This window comes from Salmo salar, chromosome ssa01 (genome assembly GCF_905237065.1).
Source record: "Salmo salar chromosome ssa01, Ssal_v3.1, whole genome shotgun sequence".
NCBI lineage: Eukaryota > Metazoa > Chordata > Actinopteri > Salmoniformes > Salmonidae > Salmo > Salmo salar.
The window spans coordinates 7,964,332-7,980,522 of record NC_059442.1 but is presented as its reverse complement, the minus strand read 5'-3'; the positions used below and the strand labels follow the sequence as shown (position 1 = coordinate 7,980,522).

The 16,191-nt window shown below is 48.7% G+C and overlaps 1 protein-coding gene across 3 annotated transcripts in view; it reads right to left on the bottom strand.

The window, feature by feature from the left end:
* The window catches only part of LOC106604359 (bifunctional epoxide hydrolase 2), a 39,285-nt gene extending 23,729 nt beyond the window's left edge, over positions 1–15,556 (bottom strand). For all 3 annotated transcript variants that reach the window (XR_006762943.1, XM_045711298.1, XM_045711372.1), the window contains exons 1-6: positions 15,269–15,556; positions 13,565–13,643; positions 13,025–13,184; positions 12,610–12,800; positions 10,264–10,386; positions 10,002–10,073 (exon numbers count right to left, since the gene is read on the bottom strand). Coding sequence is in view for 2 of the 3 variants with exons in the window: in XM_045711298.1 (XP_045567254.1) it covers positions 10,002–10,073; positions 10,264–10,386; positions 12,610–12,800; positions 13,025–13,184; positions 13,565–13,643; positions 15,269–15,372 (729 nt within the window). In the remaining variant the exon portion in view is untranslated. The remainder of the gene's footprint in view (positions 1–10,001; positions 10,074–10,263; positions 10,387–12,609; positions 12,801–13,024; positions 13,185–13,564; positions 13,644–15,268) is intronic.
* Between the last annotated feature and the right edge of the window lie 635 nt (positions 15,557–16,191).

Genomic DNA, 16,191 nt, shown 5'->3' with positions numbered 1-16,191 from the left:
TAAAGAGGGTCTGCTGTAGACAGATGACCTGGTGCTGCTGTCTCCCACTAAAGAGGGTCTGCTGTAGACAGATGACCTGGTGCTGCTGTCTCCCACTAAGGAGGGTCTGCTGTAGACAGATGACCTGGTGCTGCTGTCTCCCACTAAGGAGGGTCTGCTGTAGACAGATGACCTGGTGCTGCTGTCTCCCACTAAGGAGGGTCTGCTGTAGACAGATGACCTGGTGCTGCTGTCTCCCACTAAGGAGGGTCTGCTGTAGACAGATGACCTGGTGCTGCTGTCTCCCACTAAGGAGGGTCTGCTGTAGACAGATGACCTGGTGCTGCTGTCTCCCACTAAGGAGGGTCTGCTGTAGACAGATGACCTGGTGCTGCTGTCTCCCACTAAAGAGGGTCTGCTGTAGACAGATGACCTGGTGCTGCTGTCTCCCACTAAAGAGGGTCTGCTGTAGACAGATGACCTGGTGCTGCTGTCTCCCACTAAAGAGGGTCTGCTGTACGCAGATGACCTGGTGCTGCTGTCTCCCACTAAAGAGGGTCTGCTGTACGCAGATGACCTGGTGCTGCTGTCTCCCACTAAGGAGGGTCTGCTGTAGACAGATGACCTGGTGCTGCTGTCTCCCACTAAAGAGGGTCTGCTGTAGACAGATGACCTGGTGCTGCTGTCTCCCACTAAAGAGGGTCTGCTGTAGACAGATGACCTGGTGCTGCTGTCTCCCACTAAAGAGGGTCTGCTGTAGACAGATGACCTGGTGCTGCTGTCTCCCACTAAAGAGGGTCTGCTGTAGACAGATGACCTGGTGCTGCTGTCTCCCACTAAGGAGGGTCTGCTGTAGACAGATGACCTGGTGCTGCTGTCTCCCACTAAAGAGGGTCTGCTGTAGACAGATGACCTGGTGCTGCTGTCTCCCACTAAAGAGGGTCTGCTGTAGACAGATGACCTGGTGCTGCTGTCTCCCACTAAGGAGGGTCTGCTGTAGACAGAGGACCTGGTGCTGCTGTCTCCCACTAAGGAGGGTCTGCTGTACGCAGATGACCTGGTGCTGCTGTCTCCCACTAAAGAGGGTCTGCTGTACGCAGATGACCTGGTGCTGTTGTCTCCCACTAAAGAGGGTCTGCTGTAGACAGATGACCTGGTGCTGCTGTCTCCCACTAAAGAGGGTCTGCTGTAGACAGATGACCTGGTGCTGCTGTCTCCCTCTAAGGAGGGTCTGCTGTAGACAGATGACCTGGTGCTGCTGTCTCCCACTAAAGAGGGTCTGCTGTACGCAGATGACCTGGTGCTGCTGTCTCCCACTAAGGAGGGTCTGCTGTAGACAGATGACCTGGTGCTGTTGTCTCCCACTAAGGAGGGTCTGCTGTAGACAGATGACCTGGTGCTGCTGTCTCCCACTAAAGAGGGTCTGCTGTAGACAGATGACCTGGTGCTGCTGTCTCCCACTAAGAGAGGGTCTGCTGTAGACAGATGACCTGGTGCTGCTGTCTCCCACTAAGGAGGGTCTGCTGTAGACAGATGACCTGGTGCTGCTGTCTCCCACTAAAGAGGGTCTGCTGTAGACAGATGACCTGGTGCTGCTGTCTCCCACTAAAGAGGGTCTGCTGTACGCAGATGACCTGGTGCTGCTGTCTCCCACTAAGGAGGGTCTGCTGTAGACAGATGACCTGGTGCTGCTGTCTCCCACTAAGGAGGGTCTGCTGTAGACAGATGACCTGGTGCTGCTGTCTCCCACTAAGGAGGGTCTGCTGTAGACAGATGACCTGGTGCTGCTGTCTCCCACTAAAGAGGGTCTGCTGTAGACAGATGACCTGGTGCTGCTGTCTCCCACTAAAGAGGGTCTGCTGTAGACAGATGACCTGGTGCTGCTGTCTCCCACTAAAGAGGGTCTGCTGTAGACAGATGACCTGGTGCTGCTGTCTCCCACTAAAGAGGGTCTGCTGTAGACAGATGACCTGGTGCTGCTGTCTCCCACTAAAGAGGGTCTGCTGTAGACAGATGACCTGGTGCTGCTGTCTCCCACTAAGGAGGGTCTGCTGTAGACAGATGACCTGGTGCTGCTGTCTCCCACTAAGGAGGGTCTGCTGTAGACAGATGACCTGGTGCTGCTGTCTCCCACTAAAGAGGGTCTGCTGTAGACAGATGACCTGGTGCTGCTGTCTCCCACTAAGGAGGGTCTGCTGTACGCAGATGACCTGGTGCTGCTGTCTCCCACTAAGGAGGGTCTGCTGTAGACAGATGACCTGGTGCTGCTGTCTCCCACTAAAGAGGGTCTGCTGTAGACAGATGACCTGGTGCTGCTGTCTCCCACTAAAGAGGGTCTGCTGTAGACAGATGACCTGGTGCTGCTGTCTCCCACTAAAGAGGGTCTGCTGTAGACAGATGACCTGGTGCTGCTGTCTCCCACTAAGGAGGGTCTGCTGTAGACAGATGACCTGGTGCTGCTGTCTCCCACTAAGGAGGGTCTGCTGTAGACAGATGACCTGGTGCTGCTGTCTCCCACTAAAGAGGGTCTGCTGTACGCAGATGACCTGGTGCTGCTGTCTCCCACTAAGGAGGGTCTGCTGTAGACAGATGACCTGGTGCTGTTGTCTCCCACTAAGGAGGGTCTGCTGTAGACAGATGACCTGGTGCTGCTGTCTCCCACTAAGGAGGGTCTGCTGTAGACAGATGACCTGGTGCTGCTGTCTCCCACTAAAGAGGGTCTGCTGTAGACAGATGACCTGGTGCTGCTGTCTCCCACTAAGGAGGGTCTGCTGTACGCAGATGACCTGGTGCTGCTGTCTCCCACTAAAGAGGGTCTGCTGTAGACAGATGACCTGGTGCTGCTGTCTCCCACTAAGGAGGGTCTGCTGTAGACAGATGACCTGGTGCTGCTGTCTCCCACTAAAGAGGGTCTGCTGTAGACAGATGACCTGGTGCTGCTGTCTCCCACTAAGGAGGGTCTGCTGTAGACAGATGACCTGGTGCTGCTGTCTCCCACTAAGGAGGGTCTGCTGTAGACAGATGACCTGGTGCTGCTGTCTCCCACTAAAGAGGGTCTGCTGTAGACAGATGACCTGGTGCTGCTGTCTCCCACTAAAGAGGGTCTGCTGTAGACAGATGACCTGGTGCTGCTGTCTCCCACTAAAGAGGGTCTGCTGTAGACAGATGACCTGGTGCTGCTGTCTCCCACTAAAGAGGGTCTGCTGTAGACAGATGACCTGGTGCTGCTGTCTCCCACTAAAGAGGGTCTGCTGTAGACAGATGACCTGGTGCTGCTGTCTCCCACTAAGGAGGGTCTGCTGTAGACAGATGACCTGGTGCTGCTGTCTCCCACTAAGGAGGGTCTGCTGTAGACAGATGACCTGGTGCTGCTGTCTCCCACTAAAGAGGGTCTGCTGTAGACAGATGACCTGGTGCTGCTGTCTCCCACTAAGGAGGGTCTGCTGTAGACAGATGACCTGGTGCTGCTGTCTCCCACTAAGGAGGGTCTGCTGTAGACAGATGACCTGGTGCTGCTGTCTCCCACTAAAGAGGGTCTGCTGTAGACAGATGACCTGGTGCTGCTGTCTCCCACTAAGGAGGGTCTGCTGTAGACAGATGACCTGGTGCTGCTGTCTCCCACTAAAGAGGGTCTGCTGTAGACAGATGACCTGGTGCTGCTGTCTCCCACTAAGGAGGGTCTGCTGTAGACAGATGACCTGGTGCTGCTGTCTCCCACTAAAGAGGGTCTGCTGTAGACAGATGACCTGGTGCTGCTGTCTCCCACTAAAGAGGGTCTGCTGTAGACAGATGACCTGGTGCTGCTGTCTCCCACTAAGGAGGGTCTGCTGTAGACAGATGACCTGGTGCTGCTGTCTCCCACTAAGGAGGGTCTGCTGTAGACAGATGACCTGGTGCTGCTGTCTCCCACTAAAGAGGGTCTGCTGTAGACAGATGACCTGGTGCTGCTGTCTCCCACTAAGGAGGGTCTGCTGTAGACAGATGACCTGGTGCTGCTGTCTCCCACTAAAGAGGGTCTGCTGTAGACAGATGACCTGGTGCTGCTGTCTCCCACTAAGGAGGGTCTGCTGTAGACAGATGACCTGGTGCTGCTGTCTCCCACTAAGGAGGGTCTGCTGTAGACAGATGACCTGGTGCTGCTGTCTCCCACTAAGGAGGGTCTGCTGTAGACAGATGACCTGGTGCTGTTGTCTCCCACTAAAGAGGGTCTGCTGTAGACAGATGACCTGGTGCTGCTGTCTCCCACTAAAGAGGGTCTGCTGTAGACAGATGACCTGGTGCTGCTGTCTCCCACTAAAGAGGGTCTGCTGTAGACAGATGACCTGGTGCTGCTGTCTCCCACTAAGGAGGGTCTGCTGTAGACAGATGACCTGGTGATGCTGTCTCCCACTAAGGAGGGTGTGCTGTAGACAGATGACCTGGTGCTGTTGTCTCCCACTAAAGAGGGTCTGCTGTAGACAGATGACCTGGTGCTGCTGCCTCCCACTAAAGAGGGTCTGCTGTAGACAGATGACCTGGTGCTGCTGTCTCCCACTAAGGAGGGTCTGCTGTAGACAGATGACCTGGTGCTGCTGTCTCCCACTAAGGAGGGTCTGCTGTAGACAGATGACCTGGTGCTGCTGTCTCCCACTAAAGAGGGTCTGCTGTAGACAGATGACCTGGTGCTGCTGTCTCCCACTAAGGAGGGTCTGCTGTAGACAGATGACCTGGTGCTGCTGTCTCCCACTAAGGAGGGTCTGCTGTAGACAGATGACCTGGTGCTGCTGTCTCCCACTAAAGAGGGTCTGCTGTAGACAGATGACCTGGTGCTGCTGTCTCCCACTAAAGAGGGTCTGCTGTAGACAGATGACCTGGTGCTGCTGTCTCCCACTAAAGAGGGTCTGCTGTAGACAGATGACCTGGTGCTGCTGTCTCCCACTAAGGAGGGTCTGCTGTAGACAGATGACCTGGTGCTGCTGTCTCCCACTAAAGAGGGTCTGCTGTACACAGATGACCTGGTGCTGCTGTCTCCCACTAAGGAGGGTCTGCTGTAGACAGATGACCTGGTGCTGCTGTCTCCCACTAAAGAGGGTCTGCTGTAGACAGATGACCTGGTGCTGCTGTCTCCCACTAAGGAGGGTCTGCTGTAGACAGATGACCTGGTGCTGCTGTCTCCCACTAAAGAGGGTCTGCTGTAGACAGATGACCTGGTGCTGCTGTCTCCCACTAAAGAGGGTCTGCTGTACGCAGATGACCTGGTGCTGCTGTCTCCCACTAAGGAGGGTCTGCTGTAGACAGATGACCTGGTGCTGCTGTCTCCCACTAAAGAGGGTCTGCTGTAGACAGATGACCTGGTGCTGCTGTCTCCCACTAAAGAGGGTCTGCTGTAGACAGATGACCTGGTGCTGCTGTCTCCCACTAAGGAGGGTCTGCTGTAGACAGATGACCTGGTGCTGCTGTCTCCCACTAAGGAGGGTCTGCTGTAGACAGATGACCTGGTGCTGCTGTCTCCCACTAAAGAGGGTCTGCTGTAGACAGATGACCTGGTGCTGCTGTCTCCCACTAAGGAGGGTCTGCTGTAGACAGATGACCTGGTGCTGCTGTCTCCCACTAAGGAGGGTCTGCTGTAGACAGATGACCTGGTGCTGCTGTCTCCCACTAAGGAGGGTCTGCTGTAGACAGATGACCTGGTGCTGCTGTCTCCCACTAAAGAGGGTCTGCTGTAGACAGATGACCTGGTGCTGCTGTCTCCCACTAAAGAGGGTCTGCTGTAGACAGATGACCTGGTGCTGCTGTCTCCCACTAAAGAGGGTCTGCTGTAGACAGATGACCTGGTGCTGCTGTCTCCCACTAAGGAGGGTCTGCTGTAGACAGATGACCTGGTGCTGCTGTCTCCCACTAAGGAGGGTCTGCTGTAGACAGATGACCTGGTGCTGCTGTCTCCCACTAAGGAGGGTCTGCTGTAGACAGATGACCTGGTGCTGCTGTCTCCCACTAAAGAGGGTCTGCTGTACACAGATGACCTGGTGCTGCTGTCTCCCACTAAGGAGGGTCTGCTGTAGACAGATGACCTGGTGCTGCTGTCTCCCACTAAGGAGGGTCTGCTGTAGACAGATGACCTGGTGCTGCTGTCTCCCACTAAAGAGGGTCTGCTGTAGACAGATGACCTGGTGCTGCTGTCTCCCACTAAGGAGGGTCTGCTGTAGACAGATGACCTGGTGCTGCTGTCTCCCACTAAAGAGGGTCTGCTGTAGACAGATGACCTGGTGCTGCTGTCTCCCACTAAGGAGGGTCTGCTGTAGACAGATGACCTGGTGCTGCTGTCTCCCACTAAAGAGGGTCTGCTGTAGACAGATGACCTGGTGCTGCTGTCTCCCACTAAGGAGGGTCTGCTGTAGACAGATGACCTGGTGCTGTTGTCTCCCAATAAGGAGGGTCTGCTGTAGACAGATGACCTGGTGCTGCTGTCTCCCACTAAAGAGGGTCTGCTGTAGACAGATGACCTGGTGCTGCTGTCTCCCACTAAGGAGGGTCTGCTGTAGACAGATGACCTGGTGCTGCTGTCTCCCACTAAAGAGGGTCTGCTGTAGACAGATGACCTGGTGCTGCTGTCTCCCACTAAGGAGGGTCTGCTGTAGACAGATGACCTGGTGCTGCTGTCTCCCACTAAGGAGGGTCTGCTGTAGACAGATGACCTGGTGCTGCTGTCTCCCACTAAGGAGGGTCTGCTGTAGACAGATGACCTGGTGCTGCTGTCTCCCACTAAGGAGGGTCTGCTGTAGACAGATGACCTGGTGCTGCTGTCTCCCACTAAAGAGGGTCTGCTGTAGACAGATGACCTGGTGCTGCTGTCTCCCACTAAAGAGGGTCTGCTGTAGACAGATGACCTGGTGCTGCTGTCTCCCACTAAGGAGGGTCTGCTGTAGACAGATGACCTGGTGCTGCTGTCTCCCACTAAGGAGGGTCTGCTGTAGACAGATGACCTGGTGCTGCTGTCTCCCACTAAAGAGGGTCTGCTGTAGACAGATGACCTGGTGCTGCTGTCTCCCACTAAAGAGGGTCTGCTGTAGACAGATGACCTGGTGCTGCTGTCTCCCACTAAGGAGGGTCTGCTGTAGACAGATGACCTGGTGCTGCTGTCTCCCACTAAGGAGGGTCTGCTGTAGACAGATGACCTGGTGCTGCTGTCTCCCACTAAAGAGGGTCTGCTGTAGACAGATGACCTGGTGCTGCTGTCTCCCACTAAGGAGGGTCTGCTGTAGACAGATGACCTGGTGCTGCTGTCTCCCACTAAGGAGGGTCTGCTGTAGACAGATGACCTGGTGCTGCTGTCTCCCACTAAAGAGGGTCTGCTGTAGACAGATGACCTGGTGCTGCTGTCTCCCACTAAAGAGGGTCTGCTGTAGACAGATGACCTGGTGCTGCTGTCTCCCACTAAAGAGGGTCTGCTGTAGACAGATGACCTGGTGCTGCTGTCTCCCACTAAGGAGGGTCTGCTGTAGACAGATGACCTGGTGCTGCTGTCTCCCACTAAAGAGGGTCTGCTGTCACAGATGACCTGGTGCTGCTGTCTCCCACTAAGGAGGGTCTGCTGTAGACAGATGACCTGGTGCTGCTGTCTCCCACTAAAGAGGGTCTGCTGTAGACAGATGACCTGGTGCTGTTGTCTCCCACTAAGGAGGGTCTGCTGTAGACAGATGACCTGGTGCTGCTGTCTCCCACTAAAGAGGGTCTGCTGTAGACAGATGACCTGGTGCTGCTGTCTCCCACTAAAGAGGGTCTGCTGTACGCAGATGACCTGGTGCTGCTGTCTCCCACTAAGGAGGGTCTGCTGTAGACAGATGACCTGGTGCTGCTGTCTCCCACTAAAGAGGGTCTGCTGTAGACAGATGACCTGGTGCTGCTGTCTCCCACTAAAGAGGGTCTGCTGTAGACAGATGACCTGGTGCTGCTGTCTCCCACTAAGGAGGGTCTGCTGTAGACAGATGACCTGGTGCTGCTGTCTCCCACTAAGGAGGGTCTGCTGTAGACAGATGACCTGGTGCTGCTGTCTCCCACTAAAGAGGGTCTGCTGTAGACAGATGACCTGGTGCTGCTGTCTCCCACTAAGGAGGGTCTGCTGTAGACAGATGACCTGGTGCTGCTGTCTCCCACTAAGGAGGGTCTGCTGTAGACAGATGACCTGGTGCTGCTGTCTCCCACTAAAGAGGGTCTGCTGTAGACAGATGACCTGGTGCTGCTGTCTCCCACTAAGGAGGGTCTGCTGTAGACAGATGACCTGGTGCTGCTGTCTCCCACTAAGGAGGGTCTGCTGTAGACAGATGACCTGGTGCTGCTGTCTCCCACTAAGGAGGGTCTGCTGTAGACAGATGACCTGGTGCTGCTGTCTCCCACTAAAGAGGGGTTACAGAAGCACCTAGATCATCTTCACAGGTTCTGTCAGACCTGGGCTCTGACCGTTAACCTAAAAAACCCAAATATAATGATATTCCAAAAAAGGTCCGGAAATCAGGATGACAAATATAAATTCTGTTAGGACACAGTTCTATTAGAACACACCAAAAACGACACTTATCTAGGACTAAATATCAGCAACACCGGTAGCTTTCACATGGCTGTGAATGAGCTGAGAGACAAAGCAAGAAGAGCATTCTATGCCATTAAAAGGAACATTAAAATCGAAATTCCAATTAGAATCTGGCTCAACATTTTCCAATCGGTTATAGAACCAATTGCTCTATATGGCAGTGAAGTATGGGATCCACTCTCTAATAATGAATTCACCAAATGGGACAAACATCCAACTGAAATACTGCATGCAGAGTTGTGCAAGACTGTATTACAAGTGCAAAGAAAAACTCAAAATAACGTATGTAGAGCAGAATTGGGCCAAAACCCCCTCCTCATTCAAATAGAAAAAAGAGACATCCAATTTTTCAACCATCTAAAACCAAGTGACCCCAAAACATTCCATGACACAGCTCTATAATGGCAAGAGATGAAACCAGAGAAGAGTCCCCTCAGCCAGCTGGTTCTGAGGCTCAGTTCACTAAGCCAAACCAACCCCATAGAGCCTCAGGACAGCACATCTGGCCCAACCAAATCATCACAAAACATAAACAAAAATATATCACCTATTGGAAAGACACCACAAAAAATCAAAGTAAACTTCAATGCGATTTGGCTCTAAACAGACAGTACTTGGTGGCAGACTATCTGACCACTGTGACTGATAGAAAACTGAGGAAAACACTGACTAGGTACAGACTCAGAGAGCACAGTCTGGCTATAGAGACCGGTCGTCACAGACAAACCTGGCTGCCCAGAGAGGACAGTCTGGCTGCCCAGAGAGGACAGTCTGGCTATAGAGACCGGTCGTCACAGACAAACCTGGCTGCCCAGAGAGGACAGTCTGGCTGCCCAGAGAGGACAGTCTGGCTATAGAGACCGGTCGTCAGAGACAAACCTGGCGGCCCAGAGAGGACAGGCTGGCTATAGAGACCAGTCATCACGGGCAAATCTGGCTGCCCAGAGAGGACAGTCTGGCTGCCCAGAGAGGACAGTCTGGCTATAGAGACCGGTCGTCACAGACAAACCTGGCTGCCCAGAGAGGACAGTCTGGCTATAGAGACCGGTCGTCACAGACAAACCTGGCTGCCCAGAGAGGACAGTCTGGCTATAGAGACCGGTCGTCACAGACAAACCTGGCTGCCCAGAGAGGACAGGCTGTGCTCACTCTGCTCCAGGGGAGAGCTAGAGACAGAGCTGCATTTCCTATTACACTGTGACAAATACTCAGACCTAAGAGAATATTTCTTTCCCAAAATTATAATTCAATACAAAGAATTTGAAACTATAAAAGATGAAGAAAAAATCAAATATTTATTGGGTGAAAAGCCAAAATGTGCAGAGAGACAGAGAGAGAGAGAGACAGAGAGAGGGTTGAACAAGCTTCAAGACCACTGTGTAATCATGTACATGCTTTCTTCTACATACAGCATTATCTGTGCTGTGTGTGTGTGTGTGTGTGTGTGGGTTGTTACCTTGATGGTGACATATCCATGAGAAACTTCTTCTGGGTTGCAAGAGGCTGGGTAGCTTTCTCCTGTTACGGCCTGGAACACACACACACCAAATCAAAACAGGGGATTTGAATAAAGCAGCTAGCGAAGTATCGGGGTGTCTGTGACAACAAATCTGACAGCTGATTACTGCAAATCTGCTAAATAATCGTCACCTACTCACCGAAATTTTCACGGACAACAAAAGTTCCAAAATGTTGGTGTGTGTGTGTGTGTGTGTTACCTGTACTCCAGTGAAGGTCTCTACTTGTTTCAGAGCTTCAGGCAGGTCCCTCACCAAAACAGCTGTCATCCCTAATGCCTCTGCTGCTCCCACCCCCTCCTCATCATCAGCCAACCACAGAGCCTGCAGTACAGAATGACAGGTCAGCTGTCCACTTATAACACCAAAATGGTCTAGGGTTAGTTTGAAAATGGAAAGGAGAGGAGGGACAGAGGAAGAAAAGGAGGAAGAGGAGGGGGAGGAGAGAAGAGAGAAGGGGGAGGAGAAAATAGAAGAGAGAAGGGAGAAGGGGGAGGAGAGAAGAGAAGAGAGAAGAGAGAAGGGGGAGGAGAGAAGAGAGGGAAGAGAAGAGAGAAGAGGGAGGAGAGAAGAGAAGAGAGAAGGGGGAGGAGAGAAGAGAAGAGAGAAGAGAGAAGGGGGAGGAGAAAAGAGAAGAGAGAAGGGGGAGGAGAGAAGAGAAGAGAGAAGAGAGAAGGAGAAAGAGAAGAGAGAAGGGGAGGAGAGGGGAAAAGAGAAGAGAGAAGGGGAGGAGAGAAGAGAAGAGAGAAGAGAGAAGGGGAGGAGAAAAGAGAAGAGAGAAGGGGAGGAGAGAAGAAAGAGAGAAGGGAGAAAGAGAGGAGAAGGGGAGGAGAGAAGAGAAGAGAGAAGAGAGAAGGGGGGGAAAGGGGAGGAGAGAAGAGAAGAGAGAAGGGGGAGGAGAAAAGAGAAGAGAGAAGGGGGGAGGAGAGAAGAGAAGAGAGAAGGGGGAGGAGAAAAGAGAAGAGAGAAGGGGGAGGCGAGAAGAGGGAGGAGAGAAGAGGAAGGAGAGAAGAGAGAAGGGGGAGGAGAGACAGAGGGAAGAAGAGCGACAGAGAGAGGAAGAGAGACATAGAGAGGAAGAGAGCCATAGAGACGAAGAGAAACAGAGAGAGGAATAGAGACAGGAGGAAGAGAATGTTTCTAAAAACTACCAAAGGCGTCTGAGCTACGATACTCCAAGCGATAACTTTCTGTTGTTAATGACACAATAGCTGAGAGCGACTCTACACAGGAAGGTCATATGGGGTTTCTCAGGTCGTGTGCAGACATAGCTTTGTAAAGGAAGGGGTGTGGATAGTTTTAGGAATGTAAGCACGGTAAATGCTACAACAACAGATGAATTCATGTTTTCCATGGGAGCTCCAAGCAGTGACTCCAAGACATTGATATCAGAAGTTGTTGCTAATTTGATGACATTTAGAAAATAAGATAATGTATGTGCACACATTTAATTTACTGTGTCTTCTATGGTAATGTCTATTCCATGGTAATGTCTCTTCTATGGTAATGTCTCTTCTATGGTAATCTCTATTCTATGGTAATGTCTATTCCATAGTAATGTCTCTTCTGTGGTAATCTCTATTCCATGGTAATGTCTCTTCTATGGTAATGTCTATTCCATGGTAATGTCTCTTCTATGGTAATGTCTCTTCTATGGTAATGTCTCTTCTATGGTAATGTCTATTCCATGGTAATGTCTCTTCTATGGTAATGTCTCTTCTATGGTAATGTCTATTCTATGGTAATGTCTATTCCATGGTAATGTCTCTTCTATGGTAATGTCTCTTCTATGGTAATGTCTCTTCTATGGTAATCTCTATTCCATGGTAATGTCCCTTCTATGGTAATGTCTCTTCTATGGTAATGTCTCTTCTATGGTATTCTCTATTCCATGGTAATGTCCCTTCTATGGTAATGTCTCTTCTATGGTAATCTCTATTCCATGGTAATGTCCCTTCTATGGTAATGTCTCTTCTATGGTAATGTCTCTTCTATGGTAATGTCTATTCCATGGTAATGTCTCTTCTATGGTAATGTCTATTCCATAGTAATGTCTCTTCTATGGTAATCTCTATTCCATGGTAATGTCCCTTCTATGGTAATGTCTCTTCTATGGTAATCTCTATTCCATGGTAATGTCCCTTCTATGGTAATGTCTCTTCTATGGTAATGTCTCTTCTATGGTAATGTCTCTTCTATGGTAATCTCTATTCTATGGTAATGTCTCTTCTATGGTAATGTCTATTCCATGGTAATGTCTCTTCTATGGTAATGTCTATTCCATGGTAATGTCTCTTCTATGGTAATGTGTCTTCTATGTCTATTCCATGGTAATGTCTCTTCTATGGTAATGTGTCTTCTATGTCTCTTCCATGGTAATGTGTCTTCTATGGTAATGTCTCTTCTATGGTAATGTATCTTCAATTGAAATTTGCCTTCCATGGAAATTCTTGCATTCTTGTGAAATGATGACAAGTCAGATTGTGTGTGTGTGTGTGTGTGTGTGTGTGTGTGTGTGTGTGTGTGTGTGTGTGTGTGTGTGTGTACCTGTTTCGGAGGCACTCCCAGCTGTTTGAGAGCGGAGATGAACAGGTCGGCCTCTGGGACCCTGAGGCCGGTACGACAGGACTGTAGCACCACATCAAAATGGCCGGCCAGCAGAGAGAGGAGACGGCCAGAGCTATCTCCACACCCACTGTCATCCACCCACTGGTTGGCCAACACACCTGTCAATAAGCCTGAAAGACAACACAAGGAGGCGGGACTTGGCATGTGACCTTAGAATGTACAAGGTGTGTGTCAGATGTGTGTGTGTGTGTGCGTGTGTATGTGTGCGCGTGTGTATGCGCGCGTGTGTGTGTGCGTGTGTGTGTGTGTGTGTGTGTGCGTGCGTGTGTGCGTGCGCGTGTGTGTGTGTGTGTGTGTGCGTGCGCGTGTGCGTGTGTGTGTGTGTGTGTGTTACCTTGTCTGCGGAGCGTAGCTACGGTCTGCAGAATGTGTTTGTTGACGGTGGTCGAGTCTCTGAGTTCCTCCAACAGGCTCTTAACAGAGAACCCAGCAGGAAGACTGACCTTCTGGTCAGATGCTGCACTCACACACTCTGCATCAAGATCTGGGATCATCTACACACACAATCTGACGTGTCATCACAAGATAATGCAATCATTTCCATAGAAGGCAAATTTCAATAGAAGACACATTCACACAGAAGACACATTCACACAGAAGACATTTCAATAGAAGACACATTTCAATAGAAGACACATTTCAATAGAAGACACATTTCAATAGAAGACACATTTCAATAGTCCATTTCCATGGATTATAATATAGGCTATATTATTTGTGTTTGTACCAGTTCTAGGGGTCACTGAGGAAGCGATGATCAAGATCTTGAACTTTTGGAGTTAACAGTTTGATAACTCAGTTCTGACCATGTTAGTAGTTTGAACTTGACGTTATTTGTCTGTTTAGGCTACCTCTGTGTGTGTGTGTAACTCACCTGAGAGAGGGTGAGTTTGCCCCTCTCTGCACGTTGCATGGCGCTGTCCCCGTTTTTCACCAGCTTCTCCAGAAAACCACTAAACCAGAACATAAATATACATTTACACAGCACAAACATATTGCACAATCTTGTCTGTCTGTCACTGGCATAGCACGTCATATGCTATGATAAAAAATATATATATATTATTACAGCAAATTAGCTTTAAAACCGCAACAACAAAAAATCTTAGACTCATGGCAAAATGTGTAGAAAAGCAGGAAATTTGCTCAAGGATTCTTGAAAGTCGGGAGAATCCTTGTCCTGATAATATCCTAGCAGGGATATTATTTTTGTTGCATTATTTGAGATCAAAATGTACATTTTGGGGAATTTTATAAGGGAAAATATTAGTTTTTGCAATTTTCTAAATACTATGGAAATGCCCTTGTCCAAAGGATCCCAATTTCAAACTCGCCAAAAAAAAAGTGTTTCAAATATAAAACAAACTGTCAATAAAAGATTTTAACCAAAAAAATGATGGTATGTAGTTTCCCTCTGTGACTGTAACCAATATTTATCTCAAAACTCTGATTCCTAAAAGATGTGTCTGGAGATTTGGTAAACTCTGTCAGATTTGTCTAAAATACAAAATTCATCTGGAAAGAGCAGAGTCAGCTATAGCATAAGGATTTGAACTCAATTTTGAGTCTCATAGCAAAGGGTCTGAATACTTATGTAAATAACAAATGATGGTATTGTGTGTAGATTGATGAGAAAAATTATAATTGAATACATTTTAGAATAAGGCTGTAATGTGGAAAAAGTGAAGGGGTCCGAATACTTTGCGAATGCACTGCATTTGCTGTTCTAGACCAAAGGGATAACATTTGCATTATAAAACGTTGTTTTATGTTCTAAATCTTGAAAAATTTGCCAAAATGCTAACACAATTAACCCTGAAGCATTTAATAGTACTATAAAACGAAGCAAATATAAATTTGGAGTTTTGGATTACATATTTGAATAATCTACTCTTAGAATGAAACATTCAAGGCCTTGAAACACTTGTTGGACAATCATTGTAAAAATCAAATGCCTTTGATGATGTCTGACAGAGTTGACATAAATCCAGTTAGTTGTATTTTATGAATACATTTTTGCGGGGCAAGTTATTCCTTTACATGCTTTGATAGATGATAATTTGGTGTATCAAAAATATATATTTCAAATTGGGTTAAATTAAGACAAATATTTGTGTGGGAAAAAGTTAAGATTGTCCCATCTTTCAAGAATCCCTGAGCGCTAAAACACCCTTATGGCAAAATGTGTAAAATAGCATGAATTTATCTACAATTTAAAAAAATATATTATTGGTTGGGGAGGCTTGCTCAGACCTTGCGGGGCCCAAGAAACTGCGCTACACCAGTGCTCTCTGTGGAAGTTTAGAGCAATTTTGGATGGATTTCTTTTTGTAAAAACGGTATATTTTCTTACCTTCAGGTCATGTAAAAACCGTTAGCAGATTGATTCGGAACAAGTAAAAATGGGCTGCAATAACGGGGCTATCCCCCACAGTCAGCGGAACGTAGCCTAGACTCTTGTAAAACTATGATTTCAGTAACGCCATGCTTGTGTTATGTTTAAAGTATGCGTGTAAAGTTTTAGTGTCTGCCAGCACTCTGCACTATGTCTCACCCCTGGAAAAATATGTATTCCTACCTGGGGAGTTTGTGAGTCTCTTCGAATTTGAGGAAAGTTTCTGCGGGTCTGGGAGAAACCACGACACCCCACAGATTGAACAAAACTGCCTTCTTGCTCGCCATTTCACTGTTCTCTCTGTCCGGGAAATCTTTACAGGGCACTGGGGAGTAAAGAGTCAAAGTGAAACTCTGAACTACTACAAATATTTATGTAGAAAGAAAGTATTCAGCCTTTTCATACAGTTACACAACCCCTCCCCTAAGCAAATGGATGCGTTCATCGCAATCGCGCCGCAGAGAAACGGTCTAATATGTCTAATAATAAGCGCAGCGCGACTGTAGTAGTAAGACTGCCTTGAACGCAACCAGTAAAACTTCCCTAAAATGCTTCTACTGACAAGAATCAATTCAAAACAGGCAAATATCACACTCAAAAACCAGCGCGCTGTATGAGCGCTTATAGATGTTTTGAAACACATTCATGAATGACTTTCTGCCGTTCTGTATGTTTATTTATTTATTTTGACCCGGCTGGGCTTCACTCCTGACATCATAGAAACACATAACGCGTGGAAGAATGCGTAGAATTGCAGGAAATTTACTTTAAAACAGCAACATTTTCTTTCCGCCAACAAGAGGTGTGTGAACAGTGTGGGCAGTGGTGGAAAAAGTACTACATTGTCATACTTGAGTTAAAGTAAAGATACCTTAATAGAAAATTACTAAAGTAAAAGTGAAAGTCAATGCAGTTGCTAAAATATACATAAGTAATCAAAAGTAAACCAGATGGCCAATTTCTTTATTATTATTATTATTGGAAGATAGCCAGGGGCACACTCCAACACTCATACATCATTTACAAGCAAAGCATTTGTGTTTAGTGAGTCCACCAGATCAGAGGCAGGGGATGACCAGGGATGTTCTCTTGATAAGTGTGTGAAT